Genomic DNA, 20,858 nt, shown 5'->3' on the forward strand with positions numbered 1-20,858 from the left:
GGTTGACAGAGGAAGAACAATGATTCCAAGCACCACCCTCCTTTTGAAGCTTCCAGTCTGTTATTCAAACTCAGTCAGCATGACAGAGTGATCTCCAGCCTTGTCTTCGTCAACACTCACACCTGTGTTAACGAGAGAATCACTGACATGATGTCAGCTGGTCCTTTTGTGACAGGGCTGAAATGCAGTGGAAATCTTTTTGGGGGATTCAGTTCATTTGTATGGCAAAGAGGGACTTTGCAATTAATTGCAATTGATCTGATCACTCTTCATAACATTCTGGAGTATTTGCAAATCGCCATCATACAAACTGAGGAATAAGACTTTGTACAAATTAATATTTATGTCATTCTCAAAACTTTTGGCCACGACTGTACACATGACAAAGTGAAAACAGGTTTTATAAAAAACAAATACCTTATTTAATACCTGAATCCAATGGAAACAAGATTCACCTGAGCTCAATTTTGAGTCTCATAGCAAAAGGTCTGCAAAAACATTTTTGTTTTTAATACATTTCCAACAATTTCTAAATACCTGTTTTCGCTTTATCCTTGAGGTATTGTATGTAGATTGAGGAAAATGTTTTATTTAATCCATTTTAGAATAGGGATGTAACCTAACAAAATGTGGAAAAAGTCAAGGGGTCTGAATACTTCCCGAATGTAGTGTACATAGGACTGTAATTCACATGAATGGGTACTCTGGGTAAAATACATTATGGCTTTGACATATATTGCCCAGGAGGAAGGCGGGTCAGGGTTTTGCACTCTGAATGATACACCCTATGACGGCTTCCGGTGTGTTGATGGGGCATTTCGGGAAGGCACTATGTTATATACTGATCGCACTATACGTTTTTGTGGGTGTAGATATGGTTGTCCTTGTTCGATAGAGCCATTGGACATCTTTTAGCGACGCTCTTTTTGATGGATTCATTGCTAAATATTGAAGCAGACACATTTCTTTCAGTCTCTGAAAGACTACAACTTGTGTCGGAGGTGCTTTGTGCTCTGGCCCCCGTCCTTCCCCGAAGGCAGGCTTTTTTTGAAAAGCAGGCGGACACTAACAATCCTTTGGGCAAAACTGAAAGAACTTCTCAGACACAATGGCTTCCTCTCATCAACACGAACTCGACCATGGAGCATTTTATGATGCTCTATTAGCTAAATGGTGACATTCATCCATACATGTTTCAACCAGAATATAGCTAAGAGGATTCAAAACAAATGTTTGTTTTTGTACCTTTATTTAACTAGGCAAGTCAGTTACGAACAAATTCTTATTTACAATGACGGCCTACACCAGCCAAATCCAGAAAACACTGGGCCAATTGTGCACCGCCTTATGGGACTCCCAATCACAGCCGGTTGTGATATAGCCGGGATTTGAACCAGGGTCTGTAGTGACGCCTCTAGCACTGAGATGTAGTGTCTTAGACCGTTGCGCCACTCTGGGGCCCTAGTAGGATTTAGCTAACGTTAGAAGCTCAGCTACAGCTGATGCCATCACCAAGAGGGCAGATGACAAATACGGTGCCTAGCTAGCTAAGTAAGTTAAGTTATTTTTCCTGCAAGCCACCTACGTTAGCTAGCTAACTTCAGCTTATTTACTGAAACCCATATTGTGTATTGCTGGCTAATATACTACTGTGTTACAGCGGGGGAAATCAAATAATTATTCTGTTTGTTAATTTAGCTGGTTAACTATGTAGCTAGCTAACTAAACATGTTAAGGTTAAGGGCAGAGAAAGCTTGTTAGACACTAAAAGATTTGTTGTAGAGCTTATAACACAAAATTCAGGCAGGGGCCAGCTGAGTAAAAGACTATCATCTGCTTATAAATGGATGAGAGTTTCCTACAGCCCGAGCTGTGTTGTTGATGTAAATTGAGAAGAGTGTGGGGCCTAGGATTGAGCATTGGGGTACTCCCTTGGTGACAGGCAGTGGCTGAGACAGCGGATGTTCTGACTTTATACACCGCACTCTTTGAGAGAGAGAGAGGTAGTTAGCAAACCAGGCCAAAGACCCCTAAGAGACACCAATACTCCTTAGCCGGCCAACAGGAATGGAATGGTCAACTGTATCAAAAACTTTGGCCCAGTCAAGAAAAATAGCAGCACAACATTGCCCTTGATTCTAAGTACTGTAGCTGCTGTCCACTCTGCTGTTTATGTCGCTTCTGCTCAGTGCTCCCACTGCCACTTCCTTCATCGGGCTGCCTTCAACCGTTTGGCTGCCCAGAGGTTCAACAGGTTGAACTCGTGCGGTACTTGCATGATCATTGAGTGGTTAAAGCGCATATTGTTTTTTTCCCCTTTGCAAAACTTTTTGCAGGAATTCTGGCTAGTGGCTACGATATGGCTGCAACTATAATGAGTAGGCTACATCATCACACAACATTCTATTTTGCCCTGTTCTATCAAAAGTGTTGGAAAAACTTGTCAATAATCATCAGGCTTTCTTAATGTCTATAGTATTCTCTCTGGTATGCAATCTGGTTTCAGCTCAGGTTATGGATGTGTCACTGCAACCTTAAAGGTCATCAATGATGTCAACACAGTACATACAAAAAACATCACGCTCATGCGCAGAAATCTCCGTATCAATAGCCACGGTAATTCAGGTTCCAGAAAATATTGTAAAGCAGCCACTCCATAATAATTAACGATCACATTTGGGGCGTAGTAAACCCTCTCGCTTCGTCTCTTCCGCTCTGCTTCTAGTACTACAGCTGACCGAATTCCGTCCAAAATAAACGACCACATAACTGGTTTGTAGGGTCACTGCGAGATATCTAGTCTTCGGAAATATGACACTTTTTCATTTGATTGCAAGTTGGATCGGTTATTTGCTTATGTGCTTGCTTGGTTTGATTTTGATCGCGTTTCTAATTTTTTGTCTTTACATAAAATATATTCATCTGAAATATGATCACATACCGGGACCACCAAGGGATAGGTGAGTCAGTATTATGTAACTTGAATATTTATTTTAAAATGCTTTAGCTAAATGTTAGTTTCAACTATATTGAGAGACGACATACCGCATCAGATTTGTTGATAAGGAACTACAGTAGGTGAAAGTTGACCTCAACAGCCGTCATGGTCGCTGTTTCACCTGCCTTTTTCCTTTTCACAAGGTGAAGGTATCTCTCATGCCATAACCTCCTTATTTGTCATTTATGGATTAATTCGTCTCTTGTTCTCCCCTAGTTTTTTATTTGGTCATTCCCCAACCTTGCTGAGGGAGATGAGCAATGATCGAGTTGTCCACGACAAATTTCTGGAATGGTTTGTTGAATGCTACACACACACATTGAATCAAGTGTTGTTTATCATGGGACAATAAATAGAGATATATTTTATCTTTGACAGGGCTGAGACATATGGACCGGTCTACCGTATCAACGGTATGCATGTTGTGGTGTTGTGTGTGACCTGTCCTGATACCACCAAGGTAAACCTGAGAAATTACTGTAATTATAATCTCTGATGGACTGACAATGTAAACACCTGACCAAATAAGCAAGATTTTAGTTCTGGGTTAACCAAGATTAGGTGAATTATACATTTTACCATGTTAATTTCTGAAATTAAAGTGCTGTAAAATAACCCATTACCCCAATTCCCCATTCAAACCAAACTGATACTTTGCTTTGTCTCTACAGGAAGTCCTGATGTCACCTAAGTACCCCAAAGACTCACTGGTCTACAAGCATCTCTTCAACCTGTTTGGACAGAGGTGAGTCCTCTGTATAATTAATGTTATCTAAATATACTTCCTACTACAATTTATTGTGTCAATGTTTTGGTTGGTACCAACTCTTTCAACACAATCCCTCCTAATGCTGGTTATCGCCTGCGTAGCCTACAGAGCATATAGACATTCAAACGGGACAACTTGGTCACTGGTCAGTTTATTCAGTCTTAGGGTAAATACTCTGTTGTCCTTCTTCATAGGTTTTTGGGAAGTGGCCTGGTCACAGCACAGAATCATGATGAGTGGTACAAACAGCGAAGAATAATGGACCCTGCCTTCAGCAGTCTGTAAGTCACTTATCCATTTCACATGGTGTAATAATCCATTGATCAATCCATCCAGCCATCCATCTGTTCATCCATCCATCATTGCTGTGTATTGTTAGGTACCTGCGGGGTCAGATGGGTGTGTTCAACGAGAGGGCAGAGAAGCTGATGGATAAACTGGCAGACATGGCTGACTCTAACACAGCTGCCAACATGCACCACATGTTCAACTGTGTGACACTGGATGTCATCACTAAGGTAACGTTCACTTCCTGTTCCCCTCAGATCCCCACACTGCACGTACACTTTATTCTTTCTGTTATAAAGCTACATTTGTTTGTATATCTGACAGTAAAATTGTCATAACAGGCAGTTTTTTGCTTATGACAACTGATAACACACTCATTACCTAAGCTATATACAATTTAGTCTAACCAAGCCAATGTGCTAGCTATAATTAGCATAACTAGAACCAGGAGTTTTACCTTATCATGTTGTAAGATGTTGTCAATCCTCTGTTTTTATATAATCTGTAGGTGGCGTTTGGAGTGGAGCTGGATCTGCTGAATGAGAGTGACTCTCCGTTTCCCAACGCTATAGAGATGTGTCTGAAGGGAATGGTCCACTATCTCAGAGACTCCACCTTCCAGGTAAATAATGCCATCAAGTATGTTAGTGATGCTTCTCGAGAATGATTGCTTATTGAATTTATCTATTTGAAATCCTACAGTTTCATCAGATAAAATCCTATTTCATAGGAAACAAATACAGTTAGAACATTGACACTCATGAACAGTTTGTTCTAGTCTCTTGTTGCCGTCCTTCCAAGTAGGAAGCCTGTAAGATGTGGCTAAATGCACCATAATGCGTTTTACAGAGTCACAGTCCCTAGATGGGGTTTAAATAAATGGTCGGATGTCATATTTCTAGCTCTACCCAAAGAACAAGAAGTTCATCAACGAGGTGAAGAAGTCTTGTCGGCTGCTGCGTTCGACAGGCAGACAGTGGATCAACGACAGGAAAATGGCCGTCCAAAACGGAGAGGACGTTCCAAAAGACATCCTTACACAGATCCTCAAGACGGCTGGCAAAGGCATGTTGTAGTAGCCTGATCCTAGATCTGTTCGTGCTGTTTTGCCAACTCCTGCCACTGTTCAAGACAAGACGGCACAAACAGATCTGGGACCAGGGTAACATTGGAATCCTTTTACCTGTGGCTCTGCATGTAACATTGTGAGACAAGTGTTTGCTAAAACAGTCATGTTATTGATGAGGTTCAGTAGCACTACAATGCTTTAAACTGATATATCCATCATTTCAGAGGAAAACATAGCAAACGATGATGAGGAGCTTATGCTGGACAACTTTGTGACGTTCTTCATTGCCGGTACGTCTCCCTGAAACAAGTGCTATACTTATATATATATATATATATATATACATACATACAGTTGACGTTGGAAACTTACATACACCTTAGCCAAATACATTTAAACTCAGTTTTCACATTTCCTGACATTTAATCCTAGTAAAAAATCCCTGTCTGAGGTCAGTTAGGATCACCACTTTATTTTAAGAATGTGAAATGTCAGAATGATAGTAGAGAGAATGATTTATTTCAGCTTTCATTTCTTTTATCACATTCCCAGTGGGTCAGAAGTTTACATAAACTCAATTAGTATTTGGTAGCATTGCCTTTAAATTGTTTAACTTGGGTCAAACGTTTCGGGTTGCCTTCCACAAGCTTCCCACAATAAGTTGGGTGAATTTTGGCCCATTCCTCCTGACAGAGCTGGTGTAACTGAGTCGGGTTTGTAGGCCTCCTTACTCGCACACACTTTTTCAGTTCTGCCCACAAAGGTTTTATGGGATTGAGATCAGGACTTTGTGATGACCACTCCAATACCTTGACTTTGTTGTCCTTAAGCCATTTTGCCACAACTTTGGAGTATGCTTGGGGTCATTGTCCATTTGGAAGACCCATTTGCGACCAAGCTTTAACTTCCTGACTGATGTCTTGAGATGTTGCTTCAATATATCTGTCAAGTTGTGTATGGTTCACACTGCAGCTCTTTGCCCAAACTTGAAAAAGGCCTCTTTATGGACTGAAGGACGCAAGGGACAACTCAATTCTCTTCTGACTTCTTTTATTTATTTAGTCAGTTAGTTAGTTAGTTTTTTAGGTTAATAACCTTTAAAGGCAAAACACAAACATAAATATACATTACTTCAAGTAAGGTCATTTCAAATTAAATATATAATCTCAATGTAGTCATATTATCTAAATTATACTACCGTAATTTCCGGACTATTAAGCGCACCTGAATATGAGCCGCACCTACTGAATTAAAAAAAATATATTATTTTGAACATAAATAAGCCGCACATGTCTATAAGCTGCAGGTGCCTACCGGTACATTGAAACAAATGAACTTTACACAGGCTTTAACGAAACACGGCTTGCAACAAAAATATATAGGCTTTAACGAAACACGGCTTGTAACAAAAATATATAGGCTTTAACGAAACACGGCTTGTAACAAAAATATATAGGCTTTAACGAAACACGGCTTGTAACAAAAAAAAAGAAAAGAGCAGTAGGCTTTAGTTGTCTTTTTGCACTGAGTCAATTCCTCACGCTGCTGTTTCCAACGTATTATCATCGACTCATTAAGACCAAGCTCCCGTGCAGCAGCTCTATTTCCTTTTCCAACAGCCAGATCAATCGCCTTCAACTTGAAAGCTGCATCATATGCATTTCTCCGTGTCTTTGCCATGATGAGGGTGACAAAATGACTACCGTAATCAGAATGATGGGAAGTTTGAGAGCGCTCGATTTAATCTAAACAGTAAACAAAAAAGTTGTTTGACGTAACCCGTTCGGCAATTTCATTGGTCTAATGAAAGCTTCATGCCGCCAAAAAACTGAGCACGTCACAGAATGTGTTTTAAAAAAAAATTGTATTATTTTTTTTAAAATTGAAACTGGGAAAAATCCATATATTAGCCGCGTCATTGTTTAAGCCGCGAGGTTCAAAGCCTGGGAAAAAAGTGCGGCTTATAGTCCGGAATTTACGGTATACTAAATTAGACAATTGGTCTCAATTCTCAACACAAATAAACACCTAACTGGCAACAATTTTACACAAAAATGTCCATGTCCCTACTGGTTGAGTCTCCAGAATCCTAAATGAGCTGAATGTGTATGAATGAGAATCTCCTCTTCCATGAAGGACTTCCAGTGAAACTCTTTTTCACCAAACATTTCACCACCTGCTATCAAAGGTGCACCAGTATATATGTTCCCCAGGGAAACACAAGCTAATGATGGGTTCCACAATGCATACACTCTTTCGCCCCCCTGCTGGTGTTTTTTCTTTGAAATCAGTTAAAAATGTGAATGCCTTGAATATGAATACCTGTCTTTTGACGCAACAATATCCACATCATTTTCCTACCTCATGATGCCATCTATTTTGTGAAGTGCATCAGTCCCTCCTGCAGCAAAGCACCCCTACAACATGATGCTGCCACCCCCGTGCTTCACGGTTGGGATGGTGTTCTTCGGCTTGCAAGCATCCCCCTTTTTCCTCCAAACATAACAATGGTCAGTATGGCCAAACAGTTCTATTTTTGTTTGATCAGACCAGAGGACATTTCTCCAATAAGTATGATCTTTGTCCCCATGTGCAGTTGCAAACCATAGTCTGGCTTTATTATGGCGGTTTTGGAGCAATGGCTTCTTCCTTGCTGAGCAGACATTCAGGTTATGTCGATATAGGACTCGTTTTACTGTGGATATAGATACTTTTGTACCTGTTTCCTCCCGCATCTTCACAAGTTCCTTTGCTGTTGTTCTGGGATTGATTTGCACTTTTCGCACCAAAGTACGTTCATCTCTAGGAGACAGAACGCGTCTCCTTCCTGAGCGGTATGACAGCTGCATGGTCCCATGGTGTTTATACTTGCGTACTATTGTTTGTACAGATGAACATGGTACCTTCAGGCGTTTGGTTCATACTTGGGAGCAATTTCCAGACTTGTGGAGGTCTACAATTTTTTTTCTGAGGTCTTGGCTGATTTCTTTTGATTTTCCCATGATGTCAAACAAAGAGGCACTGAGTTTGAAGGTAAGCCTTGAAATACATCCACAGGTACATTTCCAATTGACTCAAATGATGTCAATTAGCCTATCAAAAGCGTCTAAAGCCATGACATCCTTTTCTCGAATTTTCCAAGCTCTTTAAAGGCACAGTCAATTTAGTGTTTGTAAACTTCTGACCCACTGGAATTGTGATACAGTGAGTTATAAGTGAAATAATCTGTCTGTAAACAATTGTTGGAAAAATGACTTGTTTCAGTCACAAAGTAGATGTCCTAACCGACTTGTCAAAGCTATTGTTTGTTAACAAGACATTTGTGGAGTGGTTGAAAGTGAGTTTTAATGTCTCCAACCTAAGTGTACGTAAACTTCCGACTTCAACTGTATATATCATATTATATCAATATATCCTTCTTAGTAATATATCTTTTCCCACTCAAGTGAAAGTTGAAGAAACAACAGTGACATTACTTTTGTTTGTTTTAATCATGACAGGGCAAGAGACAACAGCCAATCAACTAGCTTTTGCCGTCATGGAACTGGGAAGGCTGCCAGAGATATTGACGAAGTAGGACTAGTTTTCATCATTTCTATTTTCGGTATTGATCATTTCTGTAATAAAAACAGGTTGGTTGAGTTTGTGTGTCTCTGACCTCTCCAGGGTGAAGCAGGAAGTGGATGACGTCATCGGGATGAAACAGGAAATCAGCTTTGACGACCTGGGGAAAATGACCTACCTGTCTCAGGTAAATGATCTACCGGTCCCAGGTCCGTTTGTGCTGTCTTGTCATTGGCCTGACAGTGACAGCAATGGAGCTACAAACCAGATCCAGGACTCAGAATTGGAACTGACATCTATAAACAGAAACCATATTGTACGTTATACAATGTTGTACGATGGCTGATAGAATGGCACTGGAGGAGATGGCTGTCGTTTTACGGGCTCTCAACGAATTGTGCTACTTTGTACTACTTTGTAGCACAATTACTCCCCTGGAACTGGATGAAGATGTTTTCTTTAACGAGTCGTACGCAAAGGATATAATGCTGATACTCAACACTGAGGCCTCTCAGGGGTGTGTGCTTAGTCCCCTCCTGTACTCCCTGTTCACCCACGATTCCAACACCATTATTACGTTTGCTGACGACACAACAGTGGTAGACCTGATCACTGACATTGATGAGACAGCCTATAGGGAGATCAGATACAACAACCTCTCTCTTAATGTGAGCAAGACAGAGGAGCTGATCGTGGACTAAAGGAAAAGGAGGGCCGTACAAGCCACATAAACATTGACTAGACTGAAGTGGAGCGGGTCGAGAGTTTCCAGTTCCTTGGTGTCCACATCACCAACAAACTATCATGGTCCAAACACACCAAGACAGTTGTGAAGAGGGCACGACAACACCTTTTCTCCCTCAAGCAACTGAAAATATTTGGCATGGGTCCCCAGATCCTCAAAAAGTTCTACAGCTGCACCATCGAGAGCATCCTGACCGGTTGCATTACCGCCTGGTATGGCAATTTCTCAGCATCTGACCAGAAGGCGCTACAGAGGGTAGTGTGTACGGCCCAGTACATCACTAGGGCCAAGCTTCCTGCCATCCAGGACCTCTATACTAGGTAGTATCAGAGGAAGGCCCAAATAATGTTCAAAGACTCCAGTCACCCAAGTCATAGACTGGTCTCTCTGCTACCGCACGGCAAACTGTACCGGAGCACCAAGTTTAGGACCAAAAGGCTCATTAACAGCTTCTAGCCTGAAGCCATAAGACTGCTGAACAACTAAACTAATCAAATGGCCACCCGGACTATTTACATTGACCCGCTGTTTATTAGCTATGCATAGTCACTTTACCCCTACCTACATGTACATATTACCACAATTACCTTGACTAGCCTGTACCCCCACACATTGCCTCTGTACGGTAACCCCTGTATATAGCCTCGTTATCTTATTGTTACTCTTTTGTTTTTTTACTTTAGTTTATTTAGTAAATATTTTCTCAACTCTTATTTTTCTTGACACTAAATTGTTGGTTAAAGACTTGTAAGTAAGCATTTCAAGGTAAGCTGTTGTATTCGGCGCATGTGAAAAATAAAATTTGATTTAAAACTTATTACTAGTATACTAATATACTATTTTATACAATACTTGTACTATATTAACAGCAGTTGTGTGACCAACTGGATGTTAACCCGGTTGGGCTGCAAGACTGTATTAGCCGGCTGAGCTAAAGCCTAGGCATTGCATCACATTATCAACGTTGTTTCCACTTCATTTCAACCAAAAAAATCTATGTGATGACTTGGAAAACTGATTGGTTTTGCAAAAATCCTTTTAACCTAAATCGAATGACATGGTGAAATGTTTTGTTGATTTCAAGTTGAATTTACGTTTACAACTAAATCAAATGTAAATCAAAACTAGATGTTGAATTGACGTCTGTGCCCAGTGTGATTTAGCTCAGGGAGCTAACGCAAGTGTTCAAGTCTCGGGTCAGGTAACTCTTCACATGGTTAATTAATCAGCATGGTGTGTTTGATTCATGTCATCTCCCCACGTTAGGTTTTGAAGGAGACTCTAAGGTTGTACCCTACAGCACCAGGCACTTCTCGCTTCATCCCCAACGACATCGTCATCAACGGCATCCCCATCCCAGCAGGAGTCACATGCTTCGTGAGTAGTCACCTCAAAAACAATGTGATGAGTGATGAGTGTTATTGTATGTTAAAAGGATACATACTAGCAGATACCCATAGACTTCGTCATTGCGCTAACGCTAGTTAGCATTTGCTCGGGAAACTACCTCTAACTTCCTTCATACTGGACACAGAGACATAAAAATAGTATCCAGGAGTTCATCTGACTCTGGAGGAAAAGTATCCCTTTAATATCTCTAAATTTAGTTGTGGTGTTAACATGTGAAACGCTGTGGTACCTCAATGTAGTAAAGGAATGAAGTAGCCTTGTCTAAGCCAGTATGGCTCATACCTCAATGTAGTAAAGGAATGAAGTAGCCTTGTCTAAGCCAGTATGGCTCATACCTCAATGTAGTAAAGGAATGAAGTAGCCTTGTCTAAGCCAGTATGGCTCATACCTCAATGTAGTAAAGGAATGAAGTAGCCTTGTCTAAGCCAGTATGGCTCATACCTCAATGTAGTAAAGGAATGAAGTAGCCTTGTCTAAGCCAGTATGGCTCATACCTCAATGTAGTAAAGGAATGAAGTAGCCTTGTCCAAGCCAGTATGGCTCATACCTCAATGTAGTATCATTGTATCATTGACTTTTTCTCTGTTACACTGTAAACATAGAATGTCTCAAAACACCATGATTGTGTAATGAAACCATGACAGGTAGTGCACCTAAGCTGAGATCTGTGTGTTTGAATGTAAAATGTTAATACACAGAATGTGTTTTAAAACAGAAGTGTAGGAACTCTGAAACACCCAAAGTGGTTCTTCAATCTGAATATGGGTGTTTTTAAGAGAGCGTTGTGAAAACCCATTTTGGGGGTTCAGTGAATGTAAAAGGCTGCATCAAAACTCAAAAATTGTGTTTCTCATACAATCAATGGTTTACAAATGCAAGTCATTTCAATGATTTGTTACTTTAGTAAAATTAAATTAATGTAAATCCAACTGAATATGTTACTCAAAATGTAATTATCTTTTATGAGGATAACCAAAGTGAGAGACAATAGATTGATTGAACTCATTGGAAGTCTTTGGTTTTAATCACGTTGCATTTCTTATCTTGACGCATGACTCTGTTTTTAGAGGATTGTGGGTAATTTAACGTTTTTAGACTATGATTCTTTCACACAATGTTGTTTACATGTTTGAAGAAAGAAGACTATATTTCTATATTGGTATTAAGCAGTTTGTTGTGTAATGGATCATGATGAGCGGATATCAAAACTGTGAGGCAATTTGACGTTCAATGAGGACAGCACCCATTCCCACATAGACAAATGAAATGACACCAAAAGAGAAGGGATCCAATTCTGCACTAAACAGAACTCGAAACACCAAAATAGTGTTTAACCTTTTCTGTTAGTGCTCCCAGTCCCTGGCAAGGTGTTGCACAATATTTGATTTAGGGGTGTTACAACACACCATGTTATGTGTGTCAATACTCCAGCAAAGATAAGGTTTTGTCTCCTTCAAGTTGGTGGCAGCTCAGTTGCAACTAGTTTGTGTTGCAATATTGATGTTACTCATATTGATGTTACACAGGAAACGGACACCAGTTGTTACTTACTTTATTAATGTGCTGGTTGACAACATGCCTAGTAAAGTTAGCTTAACTATATATCTTTGTCTGTCATGACTACAACACAAGGCATATTGAAACATGATGACAGCGGTACTCAAAAGAACCTGGATCTCATTGATGTAAATGAAGAATACATCCCAGGCGGCAGTTTGAAAAAGTGCCGCGTTTACAGGCTAGTCATCGCGCCGAACGTCAACATTAGCTCGCTATCGTGAGTGACTCTGTGCTAAAAACTTAAAGTGATCAATCCACGCAATAAGAAAACCTACCAAGTTGAGTTCATCGTAGTCAACAAGAATGTGCACAGGCCCATTCTAGGCAGTAAGGCTATCCAGGCAATGGAGTTGATTACTGTGCAGCATCACAACATCCTGGCCATCGAGAAAACAACAAGATCCTGGACTAAATAGCAAATTAAACAGGAGTACTCTGATGTAATCCAGGGAAATGGATGCTTACCCGGCAAACTGAAGCTGGAAGTGGATGAGCAAGTGGAGCCCATCCAGCTGCCAAAGAGAAGAATGCCAGTAGCACTATATAAACCACTCAAAGAGGAGCTCAGTGGTCTAGAGAAAAGAAGGATGATAAAAGCAGTTGAAAAAAGCACAGATTGGATTAGCAGCCTGATCGTAGTGAAGAAACCGTCTGGGAAAACTAAGTGTGTATTGATCCGAAGCCTCTCAACAAGGCACTCAAGAGGAGCCATTACCCACTTCTCACTATTGAAGACGTGCTGCCACATCTGAACAGAGCACACGTGTTCTCTGTTTGTGATGTAAAAAATGGATGTTGGCATGGGGAACTGGAGGAGGAATCCAGCTATCTCGCCACGTTCTCTACTCCCATGGGATGCTACAGGTGGCTGCTCATGCCAGTGGGAATCAGTCCAGCACCAGAGATCTTTCAGAGGAAGTTGAACCAGGCAATGGAAGGTCTTCCAGGAGTCAAACTCATTGCAGATGACATCCTGCTTGTGGGAGAAGGAGACAACGATGAAGCGGCGACTCTGGACCATGACAAAAACCTGAAAATGCTCCTGGACGGATGCAGGAAGCTCAATATCAAGCTGAATCCAGAGAAGCTGCAGCTCAGGCTGAAGGAAGTGCCCTACATTGGCCACCTGCTAACATCAGAGGGGTTGAAAGTGGACCCAGGAAAAGTGACAGCCATCAAACAGATACCTAGGCCTACAGATGTGCAGGGGTGCAGCGCTTCCTGGGCATGGCAAACTACCTAGCTAAGTTCTGCAGCCACGCCACGGAGCTCTGCGAGCCACTGCGACAGCTAACACTCAAGGACTCACTGTGGGAGTGGTCAGAGAGACATGAGCAGGCTTTCAATAAAATCAGGGATACCATTGCACAGACCCCTGTGCTGAAATACTACAACCCAACAGAGCAGCTTGTACTACAGTGTGATGCTTCAGAGTGGGTTAGGAGCAGCCTTGGTGCAGGGAGGACAACCAATAGCATACGCCAGCAGAGCGCTGACAGAGACTGAAAAAGGGTATGCACAGATAGAGAAGGAGCTGCTTGCAGTGGTGTTTGGCATGGAGAGGTTCCACCAATTCACATATGGACGAACTATTGCAGTGCAGTCAGATCACAAGCCTCTAGAGAGCATCATGACAAAGCCTCTCCTCAGAGCACCAAAAAGACTACAACGCATGCTCATGAGACTCCAAAACTACGAGGTCAGTCTCCGATACGTTCCAGGAAAGCATGTGGTGCTGGCCGATACCCTGAGCAGGGCGTACCTCACAGAACAAGATAACAGAGGACCTGTGGAGGTCCAAGTGGAATCAATCAATATGATACACTACCTCCCTCTGTCAAGCGAGAGACTAAAGCACATCCAGAGAGCCACTGAGCTGGACCGGGAGCTCCAGACACTGAATAATGTGATCCTGCAGGGGTGGCCTGAAGTGAAAGGAGATGAGCTGAGTGTGCAAAATGGAGTTATCTCCAGCATTGTTGTGCCTACTGCCCTCAGTTCAGAGATAATGGGCTACCTGACATCCTTTACTCAGACAATGGTCCCTAGTACTCTTCAGATGAGTTCCGAAGTTTCAGCAAGGCTTGGGACTTTACACACAAGACATCGTCTCCAGGATACCCGCAAAGTAATGGGAAAGTGGAATCGGCAGTGAAAACGGCCAAAAGACTGATGGCAAAGAGAGCAGGTGCTGACCCATACCTGGCCGTGCTGGATCACAGAAATACCCCGTCACAAGGAACAGACAGCAGCCCTGCAATGGTGCTCATGGGAAAACGTACAAAGACACTAATAATGAGTGAAAATCTTCATAGACCGGGGATGGCGAATTGTCATCTGGAGAAGTTCAAATAAAGACAGCAGAAACAGGCAAAGTACTACAACACCTCTGCTAAGGATCACACAGAGCTGCAACGAGATGACAGGGTGAGAGTTCAGCCACTCACAGGACAGAAACAGTGGTAGCAGAGGACCACAGTAGTCAGACCTGTGGAGCAAAGGTCCTATGAGGTGAAGACAGAACAGGGACAAGTCTTCAGGAGGAACAGGCGACCCCTGAGGAAGAGCAGAGAAATAGAGGAGGATTTCCCCACTGTTGAGGAGCCTGGCACAGAGCCAGTAAACAGAGGACCAGCTGACGCCCAGCAGGGTGCTGAACACAACCTAGAGGTACACGCTGCACCTCAACAAAAAGATCCAAACATCTCAGGTCAAGCACCTCCTGATGTAATCAACACTCCCCACACAAGGTCTGGTAGGGCCATCCGAAGACCTATACACCTGAAAGACTTTGTGCGAAAGTAAAAATAATAATAATTAATGGACAGTCAGAGACAGTAAACAAATATTCAGTTCACATTCCAGTTTTTTGCAGACTACAAGCCAAAGTTAGGTGGAGTCTGCCTTTGTTGTTAAAAAAGAAAAAAGAGAACATGTAGCAATATTGATGTTACACAGGAAATGGAAACCAGTTGTTACTTTATTAATGTGCTGGTTGACAACATGCCTAGTAAAGTTTGCTTAACTATATATCTTTGTCTGTCATGACTATAACACAAAGCATATTGAAAGAGTTTTGGTGTTACAATGCTCTTCATTTTAACAGTGTAGTCAACACCTCATTAACTATTTTGGGTGTGGGTGTACTTATTTTATTTCCTAAACTGTCTTAAATATTTTATGTTTGCCTCTATCTTGTCTGTTTACAGTTCAGTTCGTATGTCTGTGGAAGGTTGGATAAGTTCTTTGAGGACCCGCTGACGTTTGACCCAGAGAGGTTCCATCCAGACGCTGCCAAGTAAGTCACACGATATGTTTTTATTGTTTTATTGTTTCTTTACAACATTTGAATTGATTAAAGTAGAACTTCTCTCGTTGAAACCGGCATACAGTACATTCAGAAAATATTCAGACCACTTCACTTTTTCCACACTTTGTTATGCTACAGCCTTATTCTAACATGAATTTAAAAATCAATTTTCCTCATCGATCTACACACAATACCCCATAATGACGAAGGAAAAAAAGGTTTTTAGACATTTTTGCAAAATTGAGCTCATGTGCATCCTGTTTCTTCCATTGATCATCCTTGAGGTGTTTCTACAACTTGTTTGGAGTCCACCTGTGGAAAATTAAATTGATTGTACATGATTTAGGAAGGCACACACCTGTATATATAAGGTCCCACTGTTGACAGTGCATGTCAGAGAAAAAACCAAGCCATGATGTTGACGGAATTGTCCGTAGAGCTCCGAGACAGGATTGTGTCAATGCATAGATCTGGGGTAGGGTACCAAAAAAATGTCTGCAGCATTGAAGGCCCCCAAGAACACAGTGGCCTCCATCATTCTTAAATGGAAGAAGTTTGGAACCACCAAGACTCTTCCTAGAGCTGACCACCCGGCCAAACTGAGCAATCGGGGGAGAAGGGGCTTGGTCAGGGAGGTGACCAAGAACTCAATGGCCACTCTGACAGAGTTCCAGAGTTCCTCTGTGGAGATGGGAGAACCTTCCAGAAGGACAACCATCTCTGCAGCACTCCACATTTACATTTTTTTACATTTTACATTTAGCAGACGCTCTTATCCAGAGCGACTTACAGTAGTGAATGCATACATTTCATGCATTTTTTTGTACTGGCCCCCCGTGGGAATCGAACCCACAACCCTGGCGTTGCACACACCATGCTGGCGTTGCAAACACCATGCTCTACCAACTGAGCCACAGGCCTTTATGGTAGAGTGGCCAGACGGAAGCCACTCCCCAGTAAAAGGCACATGACAGTGCACTTGGAGTTTGCCAAAAGGCACCTAAAGGACTCTCAGACCATGAGAAACAAGATTCTCTGGTCTGATGAAACCAAGATTGAACTCTTTGGCCTGAATGCCAAGTGTCACGTCTGGAGGAAACCTTGCACCATCCCTACGGTGAAGCATGGTGGTGGCAGCATCATGCTGTGGGGATGTTTTTCAGCGGCAGGGACTGGGAGACTAGTCAGGATCGAGGCAAAGATGAACGGAGCAAAGTACAGAGATCCTTGATTAAAACCTGCTCCAGAGCGCTCAGGGCCTCAGACTGGGCCGAAGGTTCACCTTCCAACAGGACAACGACCCTAAGCACACACAGCCAAGACAACGCAGGAGTGACTTCGGAACAAGTCTCTGAATGTCCTTGAGTGGCCCAGCCAGAGCCTGGACTTGAACCCGATCTAACATCTCTGGAGAGACCTGAAAATAGCTGTGCAGTGACACTCCCCATCCAACCTGACAGAGCTTGAGATGATCTGCGGAGAAGAATGGGAGAAACTACCCAAATACAGATGAGCCAAGCTTATACCCAAGAAGACTCAAGGCTCTAATCGCTGCCAAAGGTGCTTAAACAAAGTACTGAGTAAAGGGTCTGAATACTTATTTAAATGTAATATTTGCAAAAATTTCAAAAAACATTAGCTTTTTTGCTTTGTCATTATGGGGTATTGTGTGTACATTGAGGGGGAAAAAACGAATTAATCCATTTTAAAATAAGGCTGTAACGTAACAAAATGTGGAAAAAGTGAAGGTGTCTGAATACTTTCCAAATGCGCTGTATGTGACATCGATATTAGTCAAACATTTATTCCAGTGCCAAAATTAACTAAAAAGTGCAAGTAGGTTAACCTTTTACTGCAGTTGGCTAGATCAGGGTCACACAGAAGGATTATTGGTAGTATTAAACAAATTTACTTTGAAACAAATGTATACACCTCACACACATGGTTATGGACTTAAACAAAGAAGACACCTGTACCATATCAGATATAGAGTTGAAGTGTATTACATTTTAAGTTTGCAGCCCAATATTGCACTGTATATACATCACAGAAGACTGAAGTATAACATAACATAGAAACACCAGATTAAAAAAACACCAGTCTCAACAGTGAAGAGGCGACTCCTTGATGCTGGCCTTCTAGGCAGAGTTCCTCTGTCCAGTCTCTGTGTTCTTTTGCCCATCTTAATCTTTTCTTTTTATTGGCCAATCTGAGATATGGCTTTTTCTTTGCAACTCTGTCTAGAAGGCCAGCATCCCGGAGTCGCCTCTTCACTGTTGACGTTGAGACTGGTGTTTTGCGGGTACTATTTAATGAAGCTGCCAGTTGAGGACTTGTGAGGTATCCATTTCTCAAACTAGACACTCTAATGTACTTGTCCTCTTGCTCAGTTGTGCACCGGGGCCTCCTGCTCCTCTTTCTATTCTGGTTAGAGCCAATTTGCGCTGTCCTGTGAAGGGGAGTAGTACACAGCGTTGTACGAGATCTTCAGTTTCTTGGCAATCTCTCGCCTTCATTTCTCAGAATGGACTGATGAGTTTCAGAAGGAAGTTATTTGTTTCTGGCCATTTTGAGCCTGTAATCGAACCCACAAATGCTGATGCTCCAGATACTCAACTAGTCTAAAGAAGGCCAGTTTTATTGCGTCTTTAATCAGAACAACAGTTTTCAGCTGTGCTAACATAATTGCAAAAGGGTTTTCTAATGATCAGTTAGCCTTTTAAAATTATAAACTTGGATTAGCTAACACAACATGCCATTGGAACACAGGAGTGATGGTTGCTGATAATTGGCCTCTGTACACCTATGTAGACATTCCATAAAAAATCATCAGTTTCCAGCTTCAATAGTCATTTACAACATTAACAATGTCTACACTGTATTTTTCATTAATTTGATGTTATTTTAATGGACAACAAATGTGCTTTTCTTTCAAAAACAAGGTAATTTCTAAGTGACCCCAAACTTTTGAACGGTAGTGTATATTAATTATGAAACATATTAATAATATTCCACCCGTGAGGCTAAAGACGGCACTTTTGATCAGTGATTCGAGGAAAGGGCTACTTTTGGTCATGAAGTCAAAGTTCGTCATGACTTACATGGTGGTTGGGTTTTGATTTCGCCCACTAACACGGGATAAACAGCTGTGGTGATCACGCTATATCCGATGGCAGAACACAGACAGTGAGACAAACCTGCCCACTAGAGCAGTGGATCGGATAACATGTCGCGCATTTTTTACTTGAGAAATACTGCACTAAACACCTTGGCTAGATGTAAAATTGTGTGACTAAAACCTTGTCAACAAAAAACACAATTAATTACAGATTTCTTGAGTTAACTTGGACTATTTTGAGGAAGTGATACTGCCTTTGTTCCTATGGTGTCTCATGCAGTGGTGGAAAAAGTACCCAATTTTCATACTTGAGTAAAAGTAAAGATACCTTAAAAGAAAATGACTCAAATGTAAAAGTCACCCAGTAAAATAGTACTTGAGTAAAAGTCTAAAAGTATTTGGTTTTGAGTGTCCTTAAGTATCAAAAGTAAAAGTATAAATCATTTAAAATGTCATATTTAGCAAACCAGACGACACGATATTCTTGTTTTTTTTAATTTACGGATAGCCAGGGTCACAGTTCAATACTCCGACATAATTTACAATCAAAGCGTTTGTGTTTAGTGAGTCTGCCCAATTAGAGGCAGTAGGGATGACCAGGGATGTTCTCTTGATAATTGTGTGAATTACACAATTTTCCTGTCCTGCTAAGCATTCAAAATGTAACGAGTATTTTTGGGTGTCAAGGAAAATGTATGGAGTAAAAAGTACATTATTTCCTTTAGGAATGTAGTGGAGTAAAAGTAAAATATAGATACCCCAAAAATTGACTTAAGTAGTAGTTAAATGTATTTTAACTTAAGTTCTTTACACCACCTGGTCTCATGGGGGACAAACATCAGTAACTGTCACATCGAACCACACCCCCAAAAAATACATCTTGTTTTTCTTAATGAGCAACAGAAAAACACATGCGGAACTAACAGACATGTTGTGTTTGTTTCTGTCCTGAAGACCCTATTACTGCTACTACCCCTTCGCCCTGGGACCACGCTCATGTCTGGGACAGAGCTTCGCACAGGTGAGCAGACTGTCCATATGAAATACATTGAAACAACTTTATTTGGGAGTGTTCTCTGCTGATCCTATTATCCATCCTAGTTAGATTACTCCTGGACTTCTGCCTCCAATATAGACTTTTTTTTATTTTTATAGTTGAGCACACCAGATTTGTCATCCTTTAAACAGATCTGTTGTTCACAGATGGAGGCCAAGGTAGTGATGGCCAAGCTGCTCCAGAGGTTTGACTTCAGCCTGCTGCCTGGCCAGTCCTTTGACATCCTGGACACTGGGACTTTGAGACCAAAGAGTGGAGTGGTGTGTAACATCAGACACAGAGGACAGACACCCGCAGCCTGACCTGACTGGGACCTGAACATGACTAGCACTTCTCTATAACTTGTCTTATTCCTTATACTTCCTAGTGGAGCAAATACCCTCTGTCTTATTCAAATATCTAGCTATTTTTTATGAAAATGGATTTTGAACAATTATGTTTCTTTTTTGTATCAATGGTGAAATAATATCTTAAATATAATGTGTCTATGTGGTGAAGAGAGTTACTAGGACAGACTTGACATAGGAGTGTTTGTATTTGTACCGATTCCTTGTTTTTAATGCACCCTTATCATGTTGTTAATCTGCAGTATACCATTTATCACATAATATAAAGGTTACTATGCAGTATACCATTTATCACATAATATAAAGAGCTTTGTAAAGTATATATTAACTTCTTTGATGAACTTCCTAACCAGCATTACCACAGTGCCTCTGTTGGATTGAATTTACTATTTTTTAATAAAGTAATTGACCAAACATCACTGAGCTCCACAAGGTTAGAATACTTTTATCCACAAGGTGTCGCTGTGAACCTGCAGACAAACCAAGAACGTTCATTCTCATGTTTTGTATCTTTGTTGTTTACACCCATAAGACCTTGCTTTTTTCAATTTTTACTAACGACATGCCACTGACTGAGTAAAACCAGAGTTTCTATGTATGCGGATGACTCAACAGTATACACG

General features: G+C 41.3%; 1 protein-coding gene across 1 annotated transcript; it reads left to right on the top strand.

Annotated features, from left to right (window-relative positions):
- Positions 1-2,618: 2,618 nt before the first annotated feature.
- On the top strand, positions 2,619-20,654 carry LOC106571109 (cholesterol 24-hydroxylase). Its single transcript, XM_014143787.3, has 15 exons — positions 2,619-2,960; positions 3,215-3,292; positions 3,377-3,458; positions 3,670-3,743; positions 3,962-4,048; positions 4,147-4,285; positions 4,564-4,677; positions 4,958-5,120; positions 5,349-5,414; positions 8,625-8,697; positions 8,791-8,875; positions 10,700-10,810; positions 15,613-15,701; positions 19,786-19,852; positions 20,035-20,654. The coding sequence occupies exons 1-15, from the start codon at positions 2,812-2,814 to the stop codon at positions 20,188-20,190; spliced, it is 1,533 nt and encodes a 510-aa protein (XP_013999262.3). The 5' UTR covers positions 2,619-2,811; the 3' UTR covers positions 20,191-20,654.
- Positions 20,655-20,858: the final 204 nt, after the last annotated feature.

Source organism: Salmo salar, chromosome 15 (assembly GCF_965601325.2).
Source record: "Salmo salar chromosome 15, fSalSal1, whole genome shotgun sequence".
NCBI lineage: Eukaryota > Metazoa > Chordata > Actinopteri > Salmoniformes > Salmonidae > Salmo > Salmo salar.

What these genes read in the sequence shown, in the direction of transcription:
- LOC106571109 (XM_014143787.3), top strand. Translation starts at nt 2,812, where the DNA reads ATGACACTTTTTCATTTGATTGCAAGTTGGATCGGTTATTTGCTTATG. An exon ending in TTCAACCTGTTTGGACAGAG is followed by an intron (nt 3,744 to 3,961) that starts GTGAGTCCTCTG and finishes CCTTCTTCATAG; the next exon opens with GTTTTTGGGAAGTGGCCTGG. An exon ending in CACTGGATGTCATCACTAAG is followed by an intron (nt 4,286 to 4,563) that starts GTAACGTTCACT and finishes TATAATCTGTAG; the next exon opens with GTGGCGTTTGGAGTGGAGCT.